The sequence below is a fragment of the Neolamprologus brichardi genome, chromosome 17 (genome assembly GCF_056152115.1).
Source record: "Neolamprologus brichardi isolate AB-2024 chromosome 17, ASM5615211v1, whole genome shotgun sequence".
NCBI classification, from domain to species: domain Eukaryota; kingdom Metazoa; phylum Chordata; class Actinopteri; order Cichliformes; family Cichlidae; genus Neolamprologus; species Neolamprologus brichardi.
Genome location: NC_142120.1, coordinates 4,737,405 through 4,762,984, shown reverse-complemented (window position 1 = coordinate 4,762,984; position 25,580 = coordinate 4,737,405). Strand labels below are relative to the sequence as shown.

General features: G+C 38.5%; 1 protein-coding gene across 1 annotated transcript; it reads left to right on the top strand.

Moving 5' to 3' along the window:
- Positions 1-1,939: 1,939 nt before the first annotated feature.
- Positions 1,940-25,291, top strand: muc5e (mucin 5e). The gene is made up of 45 exons (XM_087830866.1): positions 1,940-1,988; positions 2,270-2,314; positions 2,450-2,675; positions 3,171-3,300; positions 3,405-3,468; positions 6,974-7,056; positions 7,241-7,436; positions 7,613-7,738; positions 7,834-7,954; positions 8,080-8,215; positions 8,302-8,379; positions 8,464-8,533; positions 8,636-8,773; positions 10,339-10,488; positions 10,631-10,725; positions 10,956-11,088; positions 11,229-11,472; positions 11,606-11,646; positions 11,769-11,857; positions 11,975-12,129; positions 12,204-12,342; positions 12,493-12,597; positions 12,845-13,039; positions 13,545-13,617; positions 13,723-13,892; positions 14,689-14,845; positions 15,150-15,254; positions 15,338-15,479; positions 15,604-15,632; positions 16,204-17,709; positions 17,796-17,870; positions 18,017-18,217; positions 18,361-18,602; positions 18,710-18,896; positions 18,980-19,202; positions 19,981-20,153; positions 20,289-20,358; positions 21,133-21,242; positions 21,348-21,379; positions 21,522-21,675; positions 24,050-24,087; positions 24,208-24,315; positions 24,614-24,653; positions 24,768-24,876; positions 25,076-25,291. The coding sequence occupies exons 1-45, from the start codon at positions 1,940-1,942 to the stop codon at positions 25,236-25,238; spliced, it is 6,915 nt and encodes a 2,304-aa protein (XP_087686992.1). The 3' UTR covers positions 25,239-25,291.
- Positions 25,292-25,580: the final 289 nt, after the last annotated feature.

Genomic DNA, 25,580 nt, shown 5'->3' with positions numbered 1-25,580 from the left:
TATTTTTGTCTACTATTTAATTCTGTTTGATGATCTGAAACATTTAAGTGTGACAAACATGCAAAGAATATAGAAATCAGGAAGGGGGCAAACACTTTTTCACATCACTGTATATGGTATTTGCACTAGAATGGATAGGCTAGCTCAAGTAAAGTTATAGAATTACAGGAACAAAAGGAAAGAATGAAGAGAACTCTATCCCCAGTCTTTGTGTGAAGAATTTTCAAAAAGAGTAAAACAGGAAAGAGACCGTAGTATTTTGAACAACCTTTTAAGCCAAGTGGCCTGTGTACCTGCAAACAGCAGAGGTGTTATTAACAGCAATTATAAGCAACCAAGAATACATTTAAATCCAGATCACCAAGTTCCAGGATCATGTGCAGATGAGGCGTTGTGACTTGTCATTACATGAAAGCACAGGTCTAATACATAGTGGCTGTGTTTGGTTTTCAAAGGAACAAAACTAGTCAGTGTTCCTGGTTCCACCTGTGGTGAGTATGCTGTGCATATGCTAACTTGGCTAAAGCACTTAATGGAGAAGAGTGCACATTAAAAAAAAACCCCAAAATAAACAACTTCTGCAGTTCTAACTAACTCACTAAGTACAACAGGAAGTAAATAAAAGAAAAAAATATATTTACCACTGAATAGTTTTGCATCCCTGCAAAACACTGGCAACCTTTTAAGAGTGTGCACTGCCTTTCACGTTCTAACTGCTGGGATAAGAAAGTGACTAGACTTCTTTAAGTCCACATGACCCAAGGTGTGAAAAAATGTGTGGGTCATTACCACTAGAGGTATCAGGTTAAAAATAAATAAATAAATAAATAGAATATAAGTAGCAAATAAACAGTAGCAAACAACAATAACAACCTAAAAATACAAAAATCAACACACATATCAAACCAAATACTCTATAATTTACTGTATAGTAGACACTGACAGACTTTCTGTTAGATATACAGTATTGTCCAAAAGTTTTAGGCAGGCGTGAAAAAATGCTGTAAACAAAGAATTATTTCAGAAATATAAATGATTGTTTATTAGAAAAAAAAGAAGAAAAAAAAAAACCCACTGTGGGACCTTGCCTCACCCTATTACGTGACCTGTTGAGGTCATCTGATGCAAGATCTGATGGGCACCTCTGTGATTCTGTGGTGCTTTCCCTCCGATCTAGCAATGAAAAATAATTAACTACATCCTGGTTCATGCACTCTCACCAGTTACCAGCGCTCACTTTTCATTCTATTCTCTTTGTCGTGTATTGACCTTCAACACTGGTGAAGTTTGCCAAAAGTAGGCATCCCTCTTTGTACATAATGCAATACTTAATATCTCACCTATTAAGGATGGAGTTGACATATTGCTATTATTTTAGCTGTCTAAAGGAAAGGCAATAAGTACCTTATTTTTCGCTGAAGGAATGAATCATGACAAAATTACCAGTTTCCAGTTTAGGAAATGTAAAAAAAACCCCACGGATTTGTGCACCTCTAATTTGTGGTACCTGCTCAACAAGGAAACACAAGATTTAAAGTCTTAAGTTTCTGCTTTTTAGCTTGTTTGTGAACCAATTACTTTTTGGCTTCCTTTGCCAAATTCTTTGATACGCAACACTAGCAGTTTCCCACAGGAATATATATCAGTGTAGGGAATTGTTGAATTCTTGATGTAACCTTATGCCATAGATTAATGGCATGCTTTAAATGAGCTGTTTTTTCAGCATTGTGTATTAATTTCCTTGTTATCACATAATCACCATATTTTCTTTGAAATTTTTAGTTTCCTGGTAAAGAAGCCGGTGTGTGCATGTTAGTTCACTCATCCCTGTGGTGGTGATTCATGCAGTGTGTGTGTATGTATGGACGTTGCACATATAAGGGACGGAGTGGGGTGGTTGGGCACTTCCTCCTGGTTGCACTTGCACGGAAAGAAGAAAATGACCCCACAGCAACGGATGCTGTCTGCCTGTTTTTTACTGGTCTCAGGTACCATGCATTTATTTATATATTTTGAATATTAATTAATTATTTTAAGCAGAATAAGTAACAAATCAAAGCAGTGTAAATATTTTGTTATATATTGATTTCATGCATTACTATGGTTCTCCTTCTTTATATCTTAGAAAAACATTACAGAAAAAATGTTGATGTATACTGTCCTGTCTACAGTATGATGCACTGTATTTTCATATTTACAAGGAGTTTTCCTTATAATTGAATGTTGTTATTAAAGTGTTATTACATTGTCTTTTTTCCTTACCTCTCAGTTTTTGGGACCGGTGGATCAGTGACAACAAAAGAAACTCAGAAATGTGAGTATAAGTCAGTGTCGTCGCTTGATAACTTAATTTTAGAGAGTCAATCCTTTTTACAGTAATTACTTTACTTGGTCACTTGTCCATCTCTGAACGATGAATTTGTAAGCAACTTAACTTTGCCACGATCAGTTACTTGCAGGACGTATGGCAGTGGAGTCGTCCAGCCCTTCAAAGGCTTGGGTTACTACGTGAGGTCCAATTGCCCGTTCACTCTCACCCGCTTCACCCACAATCGTGTGGAATACGACATCACCATACGGCGAGGAGACAGCGGGCTGCTGGTTCAAGTCGAGATCACAATGAACAAAGTCCAGACTGTTCTGCAGAATGGAAACATCCTGGTGGAGAAGAAAAGGTTTGTCCTCAAATATGGATCCACTAAGTTAGTGCTTCATTTGAAGAAAACTGCTTGACTTTGAAACCTAATATCATTTGCACGAGACACAATCTGATCTTTGTTTCTTAACATCTGATCTTAAATTACTCATTTTTTGGCTCCAGAACACCAGTTAGCGTAAGCATGTGAGGCACCAGCAAAGTGTTTTGTCCAAAGACACTTTAGTTCATTAACCACCTAACCAAGCCGATCATGCTCGCAGGTATTTCAGCACTTCTACCATCAGTGCTAGTTCATTATTAGCTCTGGCCCTGGGACACTGCATTATTAACTGTTTGTATTTGTGGTTGAGTTTAATGAAAAAACACACCATATTCTATTCGCTAGATACTCTCACTCTCTGCAAAGGCTGTTTTGCATTATTATTTCCTGTCTTTTACTTATTTTCTAAAACTGAAGAAGCGAGACCTCTGATCATCTCTGAGCAGATGTCCCTTGTGTATTTTCTTACAGTGTCTCCCTTCCATACGATCACACCTACCAGCATATTTTTCAGTACGGCATCTACACTAGACTGAGGAGCCCATTGCTTCCACTTTCTGTCACCTGGCATAGTGTACCTGGAGGAATAGACAGTTTGTGGGTAAGAGGATACATAATGTATGAAAGCCTAAACACAGGCAAATGTACAGAAACTATAAATCCCTGAGAAGAATTCCTGAAGCTTCGATGTGATTTGTTGTTCAGGTGGAGCTGCAGCAAGAGCTGAGCACTGACATGACTGGACTGTGTGGAAAAAACAACGTAACAAGTATGTCACCTACAGCACAAATAAACTAACAACTAATAGCTGTAGTATCAGTCTAATAACATAAGCAACAGCACAATATTGTACACAAGTGAAGAAAAGGCTGGTTTTAAAGCTTTACATACGACCGAATCTTCCCTTTTAAGAATTTTTAATGATGTGTCTTTAGCAACTGACTCAGGTGACTGCGGTTTATTATTGTGCTTTTAGATTTAACGGCTGGCTTTGATACAGTGGATCATAAAATGTTAATTTCCCGTTTGGAGCAGTTGGTGGGTGTTATGAGCAGTGTTGGTCAAGTTACTTGAAAAAAGTAATCAGTAACTAATTACTGATTACTTCCCCAAAAAAGTAATCCTGTTACTTTACTGATTACTTATTTTCAAAAGTAATTAATTACTTAGTTACTTAGTTACTTTTTAAAAACACGATTTACAACCTGAATAGGTGATAAAGCGATAGATCTTTCAGCCCAATTCTACTTTTTCTACATAAAAAAGCACATAAAATATTTTTTTGTGTGTGTGTATGTTAACACTCACAAATAGATGCAAGTAAAACACAGCAGAAAATAAATAAAGTCAAAGACTCAGCGGTCCTTTTGCTCTATTTTCACCTGTAAAGCAGGAGTAGGGTATAGGCGGAGGTTTACCCTGGTGCAGGTGTGCCGCAGCGGTCAGTGGAAGAATCCTCGAGTTTCTCTGTGAATTTCCCATTACGTCGTAGCGCACTCGGTGCTTGCTTGGAAGTTTAGGGGTTTTTTTTGCTGTAAAAAGAAGTTTTCTTCCCACGCACAACGGACACTAATGTTTTTGTCACTTTTTATGGAATCAAACTCAAAGTAAGGTCAGTACTTCCACGCTTTAAACGCTGCACGCTCATACTCTCTCCCGCATTCGATATATGATCCATTGTTGATCTGCACACAGCTGTTGTCACCAACGTAGCACTCGCTTACGTCACTGTCATGAGACATTCTCGCAAAAAAAATCATGGTTTTAGTAACGCAGTAACGCAGCGTTCCTATGGGAAAGTAACGGTAATCTAATTACCGTTTTTGCAATAGTAATCCCTTACTTTACTCGTTACTTGAAAAAAGTAATCGGATTACAGTAACGTGTTACTGCCCATCTCTGGTTATGAGTACTGCACTGCAGTGGTTCAGATCCTATTTGGCAAAGCAAACTTTCTCTTTGAAACTTGGTGAGTTTGTATCCTCTGCTGCTTCTCTTCAATGTGGGATACCACAGGGGTCAGTTTTAGGCCTCCTTCTTTTCTCCCTATATCTCCTACTTGGCTCTATTTTCAGGAAACATGGGATTTCTTTCCACTGTTATGCCGATGGCTCCCAGATTTATTTCCCTCCTAAAAAGGATGGTTTCTCCGTAGACCCTTTGCTCAAATGTCTTGATGAAATAAGGGCCTGGATGGCTTTGAACTTTTTGCATATTATTGAGCATAAAACAGTAGTGATGGTTTTTTTGTGGCACTTCTGAGACCACTAAACGGATCTTGGTTCCCTGTCACAGTATGTTAAACCAATCATCACTAATCCGGGAGTTAAAATGGAGGCAGATCTTAAACTTGAAAGCCAGATCAGAGCTGTGTAAGATCTAGCTTTTGTCCTTTGGGGCAATTAGCCAAAACAAAGCCCATCTTAATAAAGCCTTTATTACATCTAGGATAGATTATTGTAATGCACTTTATTGTGGGGTTAGTGATGAGTGATTAGGCATCTGCAGGTTGTGCAAAATGCTGCAGCGCGTCTTTTAACTGAAACAGAAAAGTCTGAGCACATTACCCCCCCATTTTAATTTCACTCCACAGGCTACCTGTACATTTTAGGATCCTTTTAAAGTTCTTTTATTTGTTTTTAAATCTCTAAATGCCCCCTGCCCCCAACTCTCATAGCTACTACAGCCATATACACCTGCCTGCTCCCTTAGGTCCACCAATCAGCAGCTCCTTAAGGTACCAAAAGCTAAATATAAATTTAGAGGTGATCGTGCTTTTGCTGTAGGTTCTCCAAAGTTGTTGAATGACATGCCCTTGCATGTTAGACAGGCCTCTTCTCTTTCTGAGTTTAAAAGGCTTCTTAAAACATATTTATTTGCTGAAGCCTTTGGCACTCTTTTAAGAGGTTGACTCAATTTATTTTAACATGTTTGATTTTATTTATTTATGTATTTATTTCTTTGTTTGTTTATTTGTTTATGCTATTTGTATATGTACAGCTCTTTGTGAACCCTGGTTTTATGTTAAAGTGCTTTATAAATAAAGCTGGTATGGTAATGTTGGTGGTAGCAGAAATAATTGAAATAGTGGTTAATATAGGCCTTAATTCAATAGTAATTATAATTAATATATAGTATCGGTTATGCTAGATGTAAATAAGAGGAAAATTAGGACAGTTTTACATACATTATACAACCTCGTCTCTGGTTTCCTGGTATGGACTTTTAAGCATAGTCCAGACATATTCAGTCAGATTGAGGCTGAGTCTGTCATGAATCGCTGTGCGGCAGGCAGGAGTTGGACCCAAAATGCAGGCACTCAGGCACGAGGTTTAAACACAAAGAGCTCAGCTTTATTTGCTGGCAGGAGAAAGTCATACAAAGCAAACTAAACTAAACTGGAAACTCCCAAACTAAACTCACAGGGAGATCCACACAGCATGAGGGACGACACGACACTGACTCAGAGAAACACAGGGTTTAAATACACTGGGAAGTAACGAGGGGAATGAGACACAGAAGGAGGGCACAGCTGGGAGAAATCTGGACTGACGAGACAAGGAAAGCAGGACGCATTCACATAAGACACGGACCTTCAAAGTAAAACAGGAAGTACGACATAGAGACGCGAACTTGACACAGTGGAGACAGCAACTAAGAAACACAGAGACAAACCATAAGGTAGAGGACTCTAAGAACCGAAAGACACAGAGGGAAACTCAAACATGCAGACACAGACTTACACAGAGAAACATGAAGGGCAAGGGATCGAAACTAGAAACCATAGAATAACTCACACAAGTACAATAATACAAAAAGCACAAAGAACTAAACATGCTGGGTCAGGGGACCCAGGACCCTGACAGAGTCTTTGGGAAGGCCATTTCAAAAGAAGAAAAAGAAGAAAACTTCTAAAAGTGAAATACTTTCTCATTTTTGCTTTAAGTAGTTTTCAGTTGCTCAACTTTGGGCCTTTGTTGCCATATTCATTTGTTTGTTCAGTGTTCTGGGCTCTAGTCTGGCCAGCACTCTGGCTGTTTCAGTCTGCAGCAATGTTGTAATTGGTACAGAAAGTAATTTGGTATTAATTTACTGACATGCACAAGACCCTACCTAACTGCTGTCATCCGTTTCTTCCAGCTCAGTATGTTGCTCTAAAAATTCTATGTATCATACTTTCATGAAAAAAGATAAATACAATCTCTAGGAATATAAAACATTTGTTTTTGCATATTTTGTTCAAAGTTGAATGTACATTTTATTTGTGAAAACAGGCAACAAGCAGCAGCTGATAACAGAGAGCAGGCTTACCCAGGAAACGTGTCAAACGCGAGATCCTGTCTTTGTCACTAACTCTGTAAGCTGATGTTACAATAGTTTTTTTTCAATCATGTTCATAGTTTAAATCCACTTTTCTTTATTCATTTGTTTTTGTTTTCATGTTTTCAGGAATCAATCAGTTATATAATCATATTGTATAAATGTTGCCGTACAAAAGATGTTAGTCTAAAATGTTAATGTTCCTCCAATGATATTTGCAGGTATGCAGAGACTTCTTTTCTTACACTTTGGAGTGTCTGCAAGTTAAAACACCATATTATATCCAACTCTGTGAAGAGAACATTTACAGCTTTGAAAAGAGCAAATCCGTTCGCTGTGCTTTCTTCAAAGAGATTGCCCTGCACTGTGGAAACAACAGCTATGTGTGGCAGAAATGGAGAGCTATAACCAAATGTGGTAGGTGACCATTTATCATCATTCTTAAAGTCTTAAAGAGGGTTAAAAGCTTCATAATAGTAGTCGCAAAGTTGTTTGTTTATGGATTTTTATGCTTTTATGGATAAAGGATGAATTTTAACTGACATTTCATTTAGCTTCATGATGGATTTACCTTTCTGTTTTTATGAATGCAGCTGAGCCGACATGTCCTGGAGACCTGGTTTATAAAGAAGAGGGTAATGCATTTATTCCCAGCTGCTCCAACCCTAACCCCAGCTTTTCCAGCCAGGCTATCACCAGCACTTGTGTCTGTCCAAAGGGTGAATACTATGAACTGTATTTAGTTTTTTGCCTTGGTAAGTCACATGAAACTAATCAGAACTCATCATCAAAAATTCACTGAATTATATTGTAGGTAAGGTGCTTGATGATCACGCAGAAGACTTCCACTGCGTGAATGTGACTAGCTGCCCCTGTGTCTTCTCTGGTAGGACTTACTTAACTGGAGACATACGTAACACTAAGTGTCAGGCATGGTAAGTGGCCAAAAAATAAAATAAAATAAAATAATACTGGAATTTTAATACATAAAAAAACCCTTAACTTTAGAATCATAAAAGTGTTTAGAAGTTTTTAAAACATTTTAAACTCTTGTCCTTAGTACATGTGATGGTGGAGGATGGCATTGCTCAGAGAATTCCTGCCTAGGTGGATGTGACATTGAAGGGCAATTTGTAACAACATTCGATGGCAAAAAATATGTTGTTCCTGGTAAATGCACATATGTGGCCTCACAGGTAAACACAGCCTACAGCACAAATATGTGATATTAGGACAACTGTGTATGATTGTGATGCTAAGTTGTTTTCATGACCACATGCAGGGCTTAAACTGGACAATAAATGTTGAATTTTCTGGGAAGCATGCATCTATACAAACAGTCGTTCTCCAGATTTTCCAGGTATATATCCCACACACTATACAAACTATCAAATCAATTAGTAGTGAGATGAGCCTGATTATGCACGTCATTTGGAATTTGCAGGAAATGTACACATTCACACGCAGCATGGTTAAATTTGGAGACCAAGAAATTACTGAACTTCATCAGTCTGGTAGGTAAAAGAATGCTAGTTAGACTGCTAGCCTCATAATATATACTGAATGGTTTTGATACATAAACACCAAATCTCTTACTAATTTCTCTCACTTTTTAGATCATGCCCTGGTTTTCTGGCAGTCCTCTATGTATGTTGAAGTCCATACATCCTTTGGTATGAAGATCCAAGTCCAGGTGTCTCCTGAAATCCAACTTTACATTACACCACCAGGAAACCACACAGGCACGATTTCAGGTTAGTACATTAGTCTACAAATACATACTAAACCTGGAATTACTTTTATCATGCTTTATTCTGATCTGAGATGTGGGGTACCGCAGGGTTCAGTTCTGGGTCCTATTCTTTTTCTTTTGTACATGTTACCTCTAGGACTTATAATTAGGCAGTTCCCTGAGGTGTCTTATCACTTCTATGATGATGATATTCAGCTCTATTGTTCTTTTAAGCTGATGGAAGTCCATAAACTGTCCTCTTTAATTAAATGTTTAGCTTCCATTGAACAGTGGCTTGGTGACAACTACTTACAGTTGAACTCTGAGAAGTCAGAAACATTAATTATTGCCCCTGACAACCAGATATCTCTAATCAAACAGCATCTTGGTTCTCTTGGCTCATCTGTTCACCTGAGCCTCAGGTACCTTGGTGTGATGTTTGATTCTGCCATGTCCCGAGAACAACACTCTCGCCAGTTAATTAGGAACTGCCTTTTTCAGCTAAGAAACATCTCCAAACTGTGAACTTTGCTGTCTAAGTCTGAGTTAGAAATGGTTATTTATGCTTTTATTTCTTCTCACTTAGATTATTGTAACAGCCTTTTTCTTTGTTTGAGCAAAAGGAATCTTGACCATCTCCAGTTAGTCCAGAATGCTGCTGCAAGGCTTTTAACTAAGACACGAAAAAGAGAGCACATTACACCAGTGTTACGTTCATTACACTGGCTTCCAGTACATTTCAGAATTCATTTTAAAATCTTGGTACTGACTTTTAAAACTTTGAATTGTGATGCCCCTGCTTACATTTCTGATCTTTTAGAACCCCACGCTCCCTCTCGCAGCCTGAGATCTTCTAATCAAAGGCTGTTGGTAGTCCCACGAACTCGTTTTAAGACCAGAGGCGACAGATCTTTTAGAGCGGTGGCCCCCAGGTTGTGGAATGCTCTCCCTCCATCATTACGTTGCCTTGATTGTATTTATTCTTTTAAAAAGCAACTTAAGACTCATTTATTTAGATTGGCTTTTAACTAGATTTGTGCTGTGTTTTATTATCAATGTATTTTATGTATTTCTGTTTTATATTACTGTGAAGCACTTTGTGGTTTTTATTCTGTGAAAAGTGCTATATAAATAAATTGATTTGATTTGATTTGATTTATTTTATGAACTGTCAAATTATTGGTAAAACAGAAAAATGTTCTAGTTCAAACTTTAAACTTTATGTGACTTTTGTAGCTTAACAAGCGTTTTATTCTGTCTTGAAACAACCGAGCCTTCTGCTCAGTTCTTCCAATTTGCGTAAAGATTTCACAGCAGAAATTTTGACATACAGAATACTTTTTAATTCTTAGTCACAAAAGTAAAGAAAATGCTATTTTCACTTAAATATCGTACCACAAAAACCCAAATATAACAGAATTCTAGAAATGGCACTTAAATTACAAGTTGTTAAATATGTGCAGTTTTCACAGCAAACATTATAAATGTTCAAATTTTCTACCATAAAATTTTATTTATGCAAACTGGAGGCTGCCGAGCAGGAAATGTTCTAAAAATCTGAGACAAAATAATAAGTCTGTCTTTCAGGTCTCTGTGGCAACAACAACAAAGACACCACAGATGACTTCACCAGCAGCAGCGGGATCATCGAGAACTCACCTGAACCTTTTGCGCTGTCCTGGAGCGTGGGCCGTTGTACGCCGAACATACCGCCAACCTGCATTAATACCGACAACGGTATCAATCAGTCATATAAAGTAGACTGTCCTATAAATTCACAGATGAGAAGATGCTTTTATCTTTTGTCTTTAACACACAATTTATACTAAATTGTTTTGCAAAATCATTACTTATTTTAGCATTTGATGTATTTCTGCAGAAATATTTGCTGATGAAAAGTGTTCGGTTTTGAACAACCCAGCTGGGATATTTGTAAAGTGCCATGGCTACATCCCAACTGATCAGTTCCATACGGTAAGATTGTTTTACTACTCAACCAAATCTGAAGAAACTGCTGAAGCTAACTCTTGCTGACATATTGATTTAAAACTTTATAACAAGTTGAAAACTTAAACCTGCATTATGCATATAAAATTAAACCAGTTTAAGGCGAACATGCTGATCATACAGATGCATACATTTTTGTTTGACTCATTACCCCGGTGCATATATTTCTACTCTACTCTTCGACTATATTTTTACAGGCTTGCATCCTAAGAACTTGTAACTGCGGTACCAATTTGGTCCAGTGCTTGTGTGTTGCTCTGGGCAACTATGCCAAAGCATGTGCCAGTCTTGGAGTTGAACTTGGTGACTGGAGGAAGGCTACCAACTGCTGTAAGCATTTAAAAATGCAAATATGTTTTCCTTTTACTGCACACGACTTATAGTCTTATGTAGGCAGTTTCTGCCTTGTTTTTGCAGGATGCATTGTATAAGCAGATTATTAAATGCGAATCAAAATATTTTTGTCACAGCACTGACATGTGAAAAGAACCAAGAGTTCTCCTACAATGTGCGAGCTTGCAACCATACATGCCGCTCCCTGTCTGCTCCTGATCCTCGCTGTGGGCAGGAAGACGCTCCCGTGGAGGGCTGTGGCTGCCCAGAAGGAACCCACCTGAACCAAGGACAAATCTGTACAACGAAGACTGAATGTGATTGCCATCATCACGGCGGTATAACGGCACCAGGGCCTGTTGTTATCGATGGACGACAGTGGTGAGTTGATCATTAAAGATTTTTTTAAGGAATTTCAAATTGATCTAATACATTTTGTATTAGCATGAAACTGATGGTGTATGATAAATACAATGGTTCCAGTTTTATTAATCTTATGTTGTGTTTTCAAAAGCAACTGTAAGAATGGAGAGCTGCAGTGCTCCAAGGACTGTGGTAAATATATTATATTTTTGTACTAGACATACATTGCTATATGAGCAAGAGTCACGGCAGTAAACATATTATTATATCAAACTTTCAGAAATATATTTAATGCATGAATTTGTTCGCATCAGGCTGCAGGAATGGAAAGGTGTGCGTGCACTGCTCAGAATACCCAGTTAACACAGCTCAGAAAACTTGCGACAGTCTCAGCAAACCACTGGTATGTATATTTATAATTATTACCATTTGTATTTAAATGTGGCTTCATCTTTAGTTATTAGAATAAACACGTGAGCTCCTCACAAAGGTGTAATTTTCAGGTTGGTGTGATTTTCAGGTTGCCAGTGTGACTTGTGAGAGTGGCTGTTACTGCCCACATGATCAATATGAAGATCACCATGGAAACTGTGTATCACGGGACAACTGCACCTGTGTGTACAGTGGGAAAGTCTTCAGGGCAGGAGAGACTGTTAAAACCAACTGTAAAAAATGGTAACGCTACTTTACCGGTTCAGTCGCCAAGTTTTGTTTTTCTGTAAACTCAGTGTTATGACTTTATCTTACAGTGTCTGTGGTCAGGGTCAGTGGGACTGCACAGACGAGCCGTGTCCCGGGACATGTCAAGTCTATGGAAATGGACATTATCAGACCTTTGACGCTAAATGGTATCAATTTGGTGGTCACTGCCAGTATACACTTGTAGAGGTGAGAGCCAGAAAAATCAAAAATCATGAATATGTTCACATGCATGATATAAAATTTATATATAATGTAGATAACTACATTATAACTACAACAAAATGCATGATTTTTGATATACAATAAGAAAGTTTTAACCATGCTTTTCGATTTCAGGATTACTGCAGAAGTCAAAACGGCACCTTTTCTCTCCGAGTGGAGAGTGTGCCCTGCTGTGATGAGGCACTCACCTGTTCACGCTCCATCATACTGGACTTGCAGGTAAGTGGCTCTATCCCTAAATATTCCTTGACCTTTATTTGGTGGTCATGTTATGCTAATCTTTATTAGTGTATTTTTGGTCTTACTTAGAAATGATCAAACTCAGTCAAAGGATGGTTATTTACTCAAGTCGTTCATGAATCATGGAACATAAGATGCTGCAGAATTAATGGCGTGCATTATGAGGTAGCTGCCCATATACCAGTAAACTAATCCCTTATCTTGTTATTCTATCTTGCTCTTCCAGAGCAAAGTCACCCTTATCCTGAATGACATGAGAGTGACCAAGCAAATCCAAAAAGGCTGGACTTTGCAGCAAGATCCACTTTACACAATACACACAGTGGGACTCTATATCATAATCTCAGTGCCCAGCAAAGGTCTAACTCTAATATGGGACAAACACACCCGGATCACCGTAGAACTTCATCCAGACTGGAGGGTGAGTAATAAAAATGCTAAGAAGGATTTTAAACAGGACCATTCTTGTGTAGTAGAACAGCGGTCCCCAACCCCCGGGCCTCGGACCGGTACCGGTCCGTGAGTCATTTGGTACCGGGCCGCGAGAGTTGAGGCTCAGGTGTGAAATGTATAGTTTTCAGGGTTTTTATCGGTTTTCAGCGTTATTTTGTTATCGTTTTTATCGTTTACTCGGTTTTCCTTGGTCTTTTCACGTGTGTTATGAATAAATTTTCTTTTTTTTGGTAGTTTTATTTTGTTGTATTTATCCGCGACACCTTAAAGGCCGGTCCATGAAAATATTGTAGGGCATAAACCGATCCGTGGCGCAAAAAAGGTTGGAGACCGCTGTAGTAGAATACTGTTATCCTCACTATAAAGCTTGAAAAGGAGAGAAGTAGAATTCAAAGATGCAGAACTGAATTAATAACATATCCACTGTGTACTTTTTAATACTTATTTTCTTTTTCAAACCGTCTCCCCTGCAGAACAGAGTGTGTGGCCTCTGTGGGAATTTTGACTCCAATGAGCTGAATGACTTGCAGATAAGTGGCTCAGCAGGTAAACCAGTCAGTTTTTTCTCCTTTTTTTGCTAGGCGTGGTGTCTTTGCAGTGACACCAACTTTACCTGTGACACTCAAACTAAAAACAAAACTCTGTTCTTAGTGGTTTCTAGTCCAATGGCCTTTGGCAACAGCTGGAAGGCAGCAACTCCCCCTTGTACTGATGTGACCACTGAGATATTTCCATGTGAACGCAATTCCTACTGCTCGGCCTGGGCCCAGAGGCGCTGTATGATCCTTAAAGGAGGCACCTTCAAAGACTGTCACTTGAAAGTATGTTATTCACATTGCACACAAGTTGCTTGTGCTTGCTTAAAAATAACTACTTTTTAAGCAGAGTCGCAAAGAGAGGATTGGGACTTTTATTTTGTATACGGTGAAAATTTGATACCAGTGTTGCTGTCAAAATGTATTAGATTACAGTTTCTCTTTTAAATTCAATAAGCATTGCAGCTATTTTGATTAACCTATTGAAGTAATAACATTTCTTGCTTTTACTTTCCTAACAAATATTTTTAAACTGGGCAAAAAAAGAGAAAAAACCCTCCTCCACAGCTTTTTGATAACAATTGTAATGCAAACATTATAATCATTTTTGAGTTCCTAGACTTAAAAGGCATTTCTAGGTGCAGCAAGGAAAACACTTTTGTGCACATGGATGTCCAGAAGCACTGCTTAGGGCAATGAAAACTAGTAGATGAAAGGGAGCACAAATTAAAAAACAATGCTCAACATCAACAAACTGTGAACAAAAAGGAGCTTGTCTAGACCTTTAAGGCATCAGCATCCAGCCTTTGATGGTGTTGCATTGAAATTTGTTCCAAAACATGCCCCTTAAAAAGGCATGTTATTATGCACATAAACTTTTCACGAGAATTTATAATATACTTTGTGAATAAAGGTTCTGAGCCACCCACACATTACAACAACCATGGAAAGCCACGTGATATAAGTTTTTGTGCTAATGTTAATGCCAGTAAAAGCTAAACATTACATCTGCATTTTTGTTGTGATTGAAGTACAACTTGCAGTCAGGTACTTCCCAACTCTGATGTTTACTGATCCTCAGGTGGATCCAGAGCCCTACTACCATGCCTGTGTGCAGGAATCCTGCTCTTGTGAGTTTGAAGGGAAATTCCTGGGTTTCTGCACAGCTGTGGCAGCTTATGCAGAGGCCTGCAGTGACCAGGACGTCTGCATAGATTGGAGGACACCTGATATGTGCCGTAAGTTTTAAGTTTTTACCCCACATAAGGTGTGCATGTCGTCAGCCAATCATCAGTCCAGCTTATATAAATTCTTTTCTGTGCTTCAGTTCTTGACAACACACACCCTGCATTGCTTAATGTTAAATTTAGTTATATTTTATTGTATTTTAGCTATTGTCAATATACTCATGAGCGACAATAGATATGGCACTATCAAAGGATATATACAACAATCTGCATGATGAGATCAATGTTTTTTGAAGGTTACAAAACACTGAATACAACAAACATAAAACATAAACTGTGATCATTTACATCTTAGCCGTCTACTGTGACTACTACAATGAAAAGGGCCAGTGTAGCTGGCATTATGAAGCCTGTGGTAGGATTCTGACCTGTGGCAAAGACTTCACTCAGAAGCTGGAAGGTAACCAATGTTTCTCAGTTATAGTCTAACATGTTAAAGTTCAGCTTGCACAAACCACTGAGTATATTTACTTTTTGGAAAAGGCTGCTACCCCAGATGTCCAAAGGAAAAGCCATACTATGATGAGAATACTGGTGATTGTACCACATTGAGGAACTGCTCTTGTTATTTTAATGACACGACTGTACAACCTGGACAAGTGGTGAAAATAAACTCTTTTGAATGGTAAGTTGACACATTCACAATATATATGGCATGCAAATATCTATATTTTCCATGCAATCGTCATGAAGTTGTGTTGTTAGTTACACTGACGGCTGGTTATTTCTTACTCTCCTATTTTATTCAGCTCTTGTGAAAATGGAACAATTAAATGCTGTAAGTATAAAAAATACATTCATGTGTGTACTATACGTGGCCGATAAAGCAATTCATTTTCAATTCTAACTCACAACATATTGGTGCTTGTTCAGGACTCCTGACCAATCAGGGCTAAGAGATAGTAAAAGCATAGGGAGCAACATACGTTGGCTAGTTGTAGAAAAACATGTTATCCACATTTTGAAAAGAGAATTTCGATTTTCATCTTCAACTAGATTTGTCACCATTTCCTTGGTAACCATGAGTGACATTACATTACAAACCAGCAGAGAAAATTTGTCTCTATTTCAGACATTGTGCGACTACTATTTAAATCTATCAAATTATCCTCTATGCTGAAATATAAAGTAATACCTAGCATGTTAAAATGTGATGTGTATGGGATCAATTGTGTCCACGTGTGAGGAGTTGGGAGTGATAATGGGTTAAAAACGTTAGTGAGGGCAAACATATGTAATGCAATAATTGAGAATACAAGGAAATATTATTGCATTTTTTTTTAAATTATATGTGCTTTTATGGATCCTTCTTTTAATAATTGCACTTATTATCAATTTTACTTCAACAGCACTTCCGCCCACAACTACCACCACACTAATAACATCTCTCAAAACAACTGCTTCAACTACAAGTGAAACAACTCTGCTTTCTACTACTACACCAGTAAATACCACTACCACAGTCTCAACCACCCCTGAAACATGGTCGACACCCACTGCTACCTCTCTACTAACTTCATCTACTAGTAAAACATGGTCAACAATGCCCTACACTTCTGCTATATCAACAACTCCTGTGCCAACAACTACAGCTACTTCAACTACTACTGTAACATGGTCCCCCACCACCTCTGAACCAAACACTACAACTACTTTGGGTACCAGTGAAACATGGTCAACAATGCCCTACACTTCTGCTATATCAACAACTCCTGTGCCAACAACTACAGCTACCTCAACTACTACTGTAACATGGTCCCCCACCACCTCTGAACCAAACACTACAACTACTTCGGGTACCAGCGAAACATGGTCAACAATGCCCTACACTTCTGCTATATCAACAACTCCTGTGCCAACAACTACAGCTACCTCAACTACTACTGTAACATGGTCCCCCACCACCTCTGAACCAAACACTACAACTACTTCGGGTACCAGCGAAACATGGTCAACAATGCCCTACACTTCTGCTATATCAACAACTCCTGTGCCAACAACTACAGCTACTTCAACTACTACTGTAACATGGTCCCCCACCACCTCTGAACCAAACACTACAACTACTTCGGGTACCAGTGAAACATGGTCAACAATGCCCACTACTACATCTGCAGCAACTACTAAAACTACAACTGGAACCACAGGGTCCAGCACCACTGCTGAACTTTCCACCACTAAACCAACAACTACTTTACCTACCACCATTACCTCAATAGCCCCTACAGAAGCTAACACAACTACAGCCACTATCAGCACACTCTCCACATCACTGTCAACTTCTTCAACATCCGTAACTCACTCGACACACCCTACAACAGTAACAGAGTTTACAACAGAGACTCCCACTGAATCTGCTAGTACTGTACTTTCAACCTCTTACCTACCTACAAGTACTTCATTCCTTAATGCTTCAACAACATGGGCCACAGAATCAGAGCCGACAAACACAGTTATACCAACATATGTCTCAACACCTCCACCATCGACAAAACATACGCAGCCAACAGTCACTACACTTCAGTCCACCAGCACCTTTGCAACCAATTCTACATCTGCTGTAACCTCAGATCTGACAGCAATAAGCACAGAAGTTCCCACTGTATTTACTACAACCACCCAACCTACTACCTCCCACTCTGAATCAACAACATCTAAATCTACGTCGCCACTGATAACTAATACTGTGACAACATCTGGACAAACAGAAATAACAGAAACAGCTGCTACAACAATGGGAACCCATAGCACTTCAGTAGGCACCACAACATTTTCATCTATTAATACAGAATCCACACCCGAAATTAACACAGGACCCCCAATCACAACAACACCACCTCAGAACAACTCCCAAGGTAAATCTTATGTATCTGTTTTGCACTGTTCATTATCATAGCAGTCGTTTATGTGAGTAACCTAAACGATATTATATCTCTGTCAGTATTTCCCACAACATTTGGAACACTTCAGCCGACAAGCACGTTTGCAACCAATGCAACAACTGCAGTAACGCCAGGTATGACTGCTACCAGCACAGAAGCTCCCACAATATTTACTATGTCTACAACCACCTAACTAACTACCAACCAGACATTTTCATTTATGATCATAGTAGTCATTCACGAGAATAACCTAATCAATGTTTCTGTATTTTTGCACCAGTCTGTAGATGTGTAGACCTGAAGAGTAAAAAAAGCTGGATTTGTGGGGAGACATGGACAGAGGACTGCTTTGATAAGCGCTGTGTTGGTGGAAAGATAGAGTTGACCCCAGTGGTTTGCCCAAAGTCTACAGCTCTGTCCTGTCCCAGAGAACGGGCCATAAAGGTCTCGGATGGATGCTGTGAAACATGGAAATGTGACTGTAAGTGACCATACCACTGACTGACTAACCCAGAATGTCATTATTAGAGTTGTGCAGCTGGCTCAGGTTGGCATTTTGACAGATTCTTATTTTCAGCTGAAATCCAAATTGTGTTTTTATTCTTTCTGGTATCCCATTCCCAGGTCACTGTGAGCTGTTTGGGGATCCCCACTATGTTTCTTTCCAAGGAATACCCTTTGATTTCTTGGATCAGTGCTCCTACATCTTGGTGGAGGAGCAGTCACCACGTCATAATCTGACCATTGCTGTGGACAACTTTTATTGCGTACCTGGCCTGCAAGGCTCCTGTGCCAAAGGACTCATTCTGAAATATCAAAACAATGTAGCTGCACTCAACATCAACACACAATTGTTTGTAGTACAGGTAGGATTTCATCATGCATCCATATTCAGTAATTATACAGCAGTTTGCAACTGAGAATACTCACTGGAAAGACAGCTAATTTTGATGATAATGTTATTATACTTTAGGCTACACTGAACAATGTGACAGTCCAACCACCATATGAAGAGAATGGTTTTAGATTTGAGACCACGGGGTACATGGTGTCAATTCATCTCCCAGAGATTCGTTCTTATGTCTCCCTCACTCCATTCTATACCCTGGTTGTGAACCTGGCCATGGAGCATTTCCTCAATAACACCCAGGGACAATGCGGTGAGTACTGGATGGAGTGCTAGAAGTGTGTTAGAAGTATATATATAAGCTTATCAGAGCTCACTTCTCAATTCTCCCTCCAGGTGTGTGTGGTGGAGCATCATGTATTCGTAAAGGAGGGCAGATTGAGGATGACAGCTGCTGTGATAAGACGGCCTATGACTGGGTGTATCCAGATCCTCTGAAGCCTGCCTGTAATTCTGCACCAAGGGATGTACCCTGTCTTCCTGGGCCAACCTCAGCACCTCCTCCCCCACCTCCGCCTCCCTGCCCTCCAAACCCATTATGTGAACTTCTACTCCACCCGTAAGGTCAACACATGAATGTAGCCTACTAATCAGGGATTTGTTTACAAGTTTGTCAAAGGAGCTTGCAAAGAAAAGCGTCTGGACTTCTTTAAGTTACTTGAAGACGTTTCACCTCTCATCCAAGAAGCTTCTTCAGTTCTAAGGTCAAAAGGTGGAGAGTCCCAGATATAAACCTAGTGGGAGTATCCCCCCACAGAGGGACAAAAGGACCCCCTGATGATCCTCTAATCGCCTGAGCCAAGGTGTGAAACTGGGTGTGGGTCCCAATCAGCCAGAGTTTCGGGTGAGTTCATTGTGAAACCTAGCCCCACCTTATCATGCGAATTCCTGAGGTCAGATGGCCCAGGATGTGAGTGGGCGTTAAGGCGTCTGGGAAGGGATCTCAAAACTGGATTATAGATGGCAGAGAGTTGGTGTCGTAAACCACCGCCTCTGTTCAAAGATGGCCGCTCACAGTGGACATAGATGGCTTCTTTCACTCCTCTTTCAAACCATCTGTCCTCTCTGTCCAAAATGTGAACATTGGCATCCTCGAAAGAGAAGTCCAGACGCTTTTCTTTGCAAGCTCCTTTGACTACGATGACCTGGATGACTGAGAACCTTCACAGACATTTTACAAGTTTGTGTTAAAACTGCTTCAAGTGTACTTCATGATAAATGTACATGTTATATACTGCTTTATTTTGATTATTAATTGTAATAGTGTGTGGCTCTCTGTCTCTTTGTGTATGATTTCAGCAAATATTCTTAAATTCACTTTGTTTCCATTTCTCCAGCGTCTTTGAAAACTGCAGCAACTACGTGGATCTAAACCTTAAAAAGAAGAACTGTGAGTTTGATTCATGCAGGAACCTAAATGGTTCTTGCTCATCTCTGGAGCAAGCTGCAGGAGAATGTAAAAGCTTTGGTTTCTGTATTGACTGGAGAGGACTGACTAATGGAACCTGTGGTATGCATCGTCTTTTTTTTGTCTCACAATTAACATGGCAAACCAGTAAAGCTAGAAATTAAGTGATTTATGAATAAATTTGCTTTCTTTGCGAGTTCTAATTTAAATTGATGTATTATTAACTTCGTATTTCAGATGTGCCATGTCCAGAAGGATTGGTTTACAGAGAATGCAGCACAAAGTTGGATGACTTCTGCTATGGAGGGTTAGGAAACTTTACTTTTGGTGTGATGCAGATAAAAAGTTAATCAGCTTGGTCATATAAGACTGATCTCTTTGTGGTCTTCTCCAAGGCACATCAGGAAAGCCTCCTGGGGGGCTAGGTTTAGACTAGTTTTACCACTTGCATTAACTTCTGTGTCAAACTGGAATAGCTTTTATGTCAAGGAGCCAAACAGCACTTTTTAAGAGTCTACAGTGTAAATGCTTAAATGCACTGGGTTCTGAATGTGACCTCACTGTCTTGTTTGACAATCAGTGGAGTTTCGCACCATGAATTTAATCAGCGTAAGATTTTCAAGGCTGAGTTTTACTATAATTTTCTGAGGAATCTCATTTAAAGGATACCTTCTGAAATTTGGTGTGTCTGGCAGCTTCACGTCTGGTGCATTGAAACAATGTGTTTGTTGGCCATCCCAACACAATCTTCACTCAACAACCACCCTCTTCTTTAAGATTAGACTCCTTATGTCTTCATCCTCTTCCACCAAAATAAAGTTCAAGCTAAATGGTCACCAATAGAGCAAATCCAGTGCAACTGGTCATATTGTTACTCCCACTCAGCTGTCTAAGAACCAACGCTATCAGGAAGTAGTACATTACTGCTCAAAGAAATTACTGGCCACACTGAAATTAGATATGTTTAGATTTTTATTGGGGAAGCTGTTTTCTGATTGCACCTTGTAATTTCCATATGTCTTTCCTTCATATACTATTCTGAAGATTTACACCATTTTCATGCTTTTCTCTGGCTTTTTAGCGTGCGCTATCCCGGAGCTTTGCTTGAAAAAAAAAGCACAGGTTGTTTCTGTCCCAGCAACCTGGCCAGAGCAGGAAATCACTCGAACATCTGTTTGCCTGTTTGTTCCTGTAAGTTGTATTGCCTAAGATGATGACAATGACACCTAGACAATTTTTGTTTGAAGTCTTTTACAGGAAGATAAATAAAGGATTTTCTTTCTTTTTTCCCTAAAGATTGCAAAGGACCAAGTGGAGAACCTAAACTTGTAAGTAAAAGCTATAAATTTCCACAGGGATGCTGCTGTTATGTGACACATTCTGTAATCAACAGTTTAGCTTAAATAATTTAAGCGTATTAGTATTACCTCTGAGTGTAGATTTACAAATATTTCTGTATGTGTGTTTCAGCCTGGTGAAGTCTGGCAGTCCAACTGCAAACTGTGTACATGTAACAACCAGACTATGACTGAAGAGTGCTTTCCACCACCTCCTAAGCCAGCTCCCCTCTGTGGCCCCAATGCAGTTTTGATAAACACTTCCTGCTGTGGTGATGCGATTTGTGGTAAGTAAAGGTGTTTCACATTTTCTAGTTCAGTTAATGATTGATTTTTTTAAGTTTTCAGTATCTTTTAGAATTATAGAATTTCTGTAATTTTTTTTTTGTGTAATGACATGTGCTTTAGTCAAATGTATTTGCAACAAAGTAAGGTAATGCGCTGTTCCTAAAATTGGTAATCACATTAGCCGTACTTATCAAATAAGTATGTTGGGTAACAATCTTTAATATGGCCCATGATTAAAGGTGTAATTCACCTGTAATTAATCAGATTTTCAATGTCTTTTAAAAAATGACAATATATTTAAATAAAGTACAAATACTTAAAAGTAGGTAAAGTGGAACAAGAGGGTAACAAATCAGATTTTTACAGAAAACAAATGATTGTATTATAAGTCAATTTAAGTACTTCATAAGTAATTTAAAGCACTGCATAATTTCTTGGTAATTTTGTAGAAAAACAAACAATATTTTCCAATATTACCTGGTAAGTAAACTTACTTTTCAGGGGTTGGGTATATTATGAACTGGCTTAACATTGTCTAACTTACAGGTATTTTCCTTTCCTGTACACTCAATTTGGAAGTTATATTTGAAGTACACTGGGGCGATCGTGGCTCAAGAGTTGGGAGTTCGCCTTGTAATCGGAAGGTTGCCGGTTCGAGTCCCGGCTTCTTGGACAGTCTCGGTCATTGTGTCCTTGGGCAAGACACTTCACCCGCTGCCTACTGGTGGTGGTCAGAGGGCCTGGTGGCGCCAGTGTCCGGCAGCCTCGCCTCTGTCAGTGCGCCCCAGGGTGGTTGTGGCTACAATGTAGCTGCCATTACCAGTGTGTAAATGTGTGTGTGAATGGGTGGATGACTGGATATGTAAAGTGCTTTGGGGTCCTTAGGGACTAGTAAAGCGCTATATGAATACAGACCATTTACCATTTACACTGCAAAATCTCCAGTGTTAAATTGACACAAGAAAGTGTCTATATGTGTCCACTCTTTTGAGTGTTAAATTAACACTTTTGACAGTGTTATATTTCTAACAGTAACCTAGTCAGTGTTAAAGATTAACAATGACTAACAGTGGTGTTTTTCTAACACTGAAATATTACTAGCATTTTTAGTTATTTTCCAAATCAGCAAATCAGCACTGCTCAGTGTTAGCCATTGTTAATCTTCAACACTGACTAGCTTCCTGTTAGAAATATAACACTGTCAAAAGTGTTAATTTAACACTCAAAAGAGTGGACACATATAGACACTTTCTAGTGTCAATTTAACACTGGATATTTTGCAGTGTATGATTGCAAACCCCCCCACAAAACAAACAATTAATTATTATATTCCATAACTATAAGGTCAAACAAGACTGCAAATGTTGATTTTTTTCATAAATTGCCATTTTTTAAAATTATCTCCAAGCGAGGACAAAATGTCAGCACAATATTCAGCTTTTAATTAGTTGGAATTTGTTGCACAAAATGATGAAAATATGACAGTGAAAGGGAAAAATTTGCATAGACAAACTAACCCTGACTTAAAATACAGTCTAATCTCAACAAGTGAGTTCTGTAGTTCTTAGCAATGATTACTCCAAACTAGAAGCCAAAGCTTCATTTTTACCAGTTTACCAGTTTAAAAAAAATAGGCATGGTAGAATGATTCCACCAATACCAGTTTCCATACCTATGGCTATCATTATTCATTAAGAAGTAGTTCTGGAGTAGTTTTCACAAACTTTGTTGTTGGTAATACTTCAAAAATATCATATATATTATATATCTTATAAGAGATTCCTGCTGATATCTTGGCATACATGTTCATACCTCCAAATCTCAACTGGCAATTATGTGATAATGCATCGCAGAAGAGCAAGTAACAAATACACAAATGCATGTAGAACAACACCTTATATCTATTAGCAGATATATTTTAGTTGTGCGAAGCTGCATCTTTGATGTTGTTAGTGACCCCAAATATATTTGAAGAGTCAGTTACTTGTTGTTGTTTTTTAATTTGTTTGCTTGGGTGATTTGTTTAATAGGTGGCTCCATATTGTAATGATTTATGCATTTGAATGTAAAAGGTTTGTAGTTCACATCCAGCTGGAGACACAAATCCCATTTGAGGATCCAGCATAAACTCAAACGCAGCTACCTGCTGTGGTGACCCCTCGTATTGAGGGAGAAGCCTAAAGTGGCCTCTTCTTAATTAATTAATAATTTAGGAAACATTTTGACATGAAATATTAGGCACACACATTTATTGCAAATCACATTAACTAATGTTAGGTTAATTTTTAATAACATTGTGTTTCATATCGAAATGTCTGCTGTTAAAAACATAGCAAAGTCAAACACACACACAAAACGTGTCTTTTTTTTCAGTTGACAAGACCTGCAGTTATAATGAGAAGATATACAAGGTATGCTGCATTGAATTTTATTGTAATGTCTCTTTGTATTAAATTGATTGAAATTGTTAATCATTGTCAACCATTGTCTGATTCTTCATTTTCAATTAAAAATGTTCTTTGTGCATGTAGGTGGGAGATCGGTGGACAGATCCTGCCCATCCCTGCAGGTCACTGAAGTGCAGTAAAGAAGGCATTCAGACTGAGACCAAAGTCTGCTCCAATGAAAGCTGCTCTGAGGTAAAAATGTTCAAGTAAACTGTAAAATCTTAGATTGATTTTCTACAATAATAAGCTCATATCAGTAAAGCTTTACACAGTACTTACATTTATTTGCAGAGCTTTTTAAAGCTAAAGTGTTAGAATTTATTTATATTCAATATTTAAATGTCACATAATAACAATAGAATAACACTGTCAGAACAAGCACTGTGAGAAAGAAAGACTTATCTTTAAAAGATGCTTAGAAACTACAATTAAATACCGTGTGAACAAGCGCAAGAATTAAAGTTTACAACTTGTGGGGCTTTTTCTCTAGGAGGACAGAATCTGGGATGACCAACACTGCTGCTTTACATGTAAGTCAGACCCTAAATCTAACATTTCACATAGAAATGAAAGCTATAATTTATTTATTTTAATTTCACACTCTTTACATTGTTCCACCTCTACTTTGTTACTTCAAACTTCAGGTAACCAGGGCTGTGCTGCTAGGATGTCCACCCTCAACATCACCGTAGATAACTGCACCACTGTCATGCAGATGCCTGTGTGTCAGGGGAAATGTGAATCTCAGCCAAGGTGAGATGAGCAATAGTGATGATGCAAATTAATGCATTTGAGGCCCTTGTTATTCACTTCATAATCACTAACCAAAGAAAAGTGCATCTAGATTCGTTGTATGAATTCTGTGCGAACTTTGGATATTTTTCTGAAATTTAGATTTTTTGTTTCTCTCTTCTATCCCACTTTCACCCGCTCCCATTCTCCTCTGCAACAGGGTGGAGTTAGATGGTGATCTGTTGGAGCAGCGCAACACATACTGTCTGGACTGGATATCAGAGAGGAGACCAGTGACTCTGCTTTGCTCTGACCTCAGTACGAGACAATACTACTACAAGCACATCACCAGCTGTGCTTGTAGATCTTCTGGCTCAAGCTGAAAAATAAAACTCAGATGAAAGAAAGAATTATCCATTAGATTGTCACATGAAAACTAAACGTATTAAAATGTTGTTCCTTATATAAAGTAAATGCTGAATCAGTTTTATATCAAATAAAGTGAATGATTTGCTATTATGAAGGCATGTATTCTTCTGTTTTCTTGAATGTAAAAACCCCATAATAAACTTCATCACGATTCCTACCCGTTTGTCTCAGTGTATTTTTTTTTTTAAATTATACAATTTTATTTATATAGCACATTTAAAAACCAGAGGTATGCCAAAGTGCTTCACAGAATCAATTAAAAGCAATAAAAGATACAAATATATTGACAGGAGGGA

What these genes read in the sequence shown, in the direction of transcription:
- muc5e (XM_087830866.1), top strand. Translation starts at nt 1,940, where the DNA reads ATGACCCCACAGCAACGGATGCTGTCTGCCTGTTTTTTACTGGTCTCA. An exon ending in CCATCATACTGGACTTGCAG is followed by an intron (nt 12,598 to 12,844) that starts GTAAGTGGCTCT and finishes TTGCTCTTCCAG; the next exon opens with AGCAAAGTCACCCTTATCCT. An exon ending in CTGTGGTGATGCGATTTGTG is followed by an intron (nt 21,676 to 24,049) that starts GTAAGTAAAGGT and finishes CTTTTTTTTCAG; the next exon opens with TTGACAAGACCTGCAGTTAT.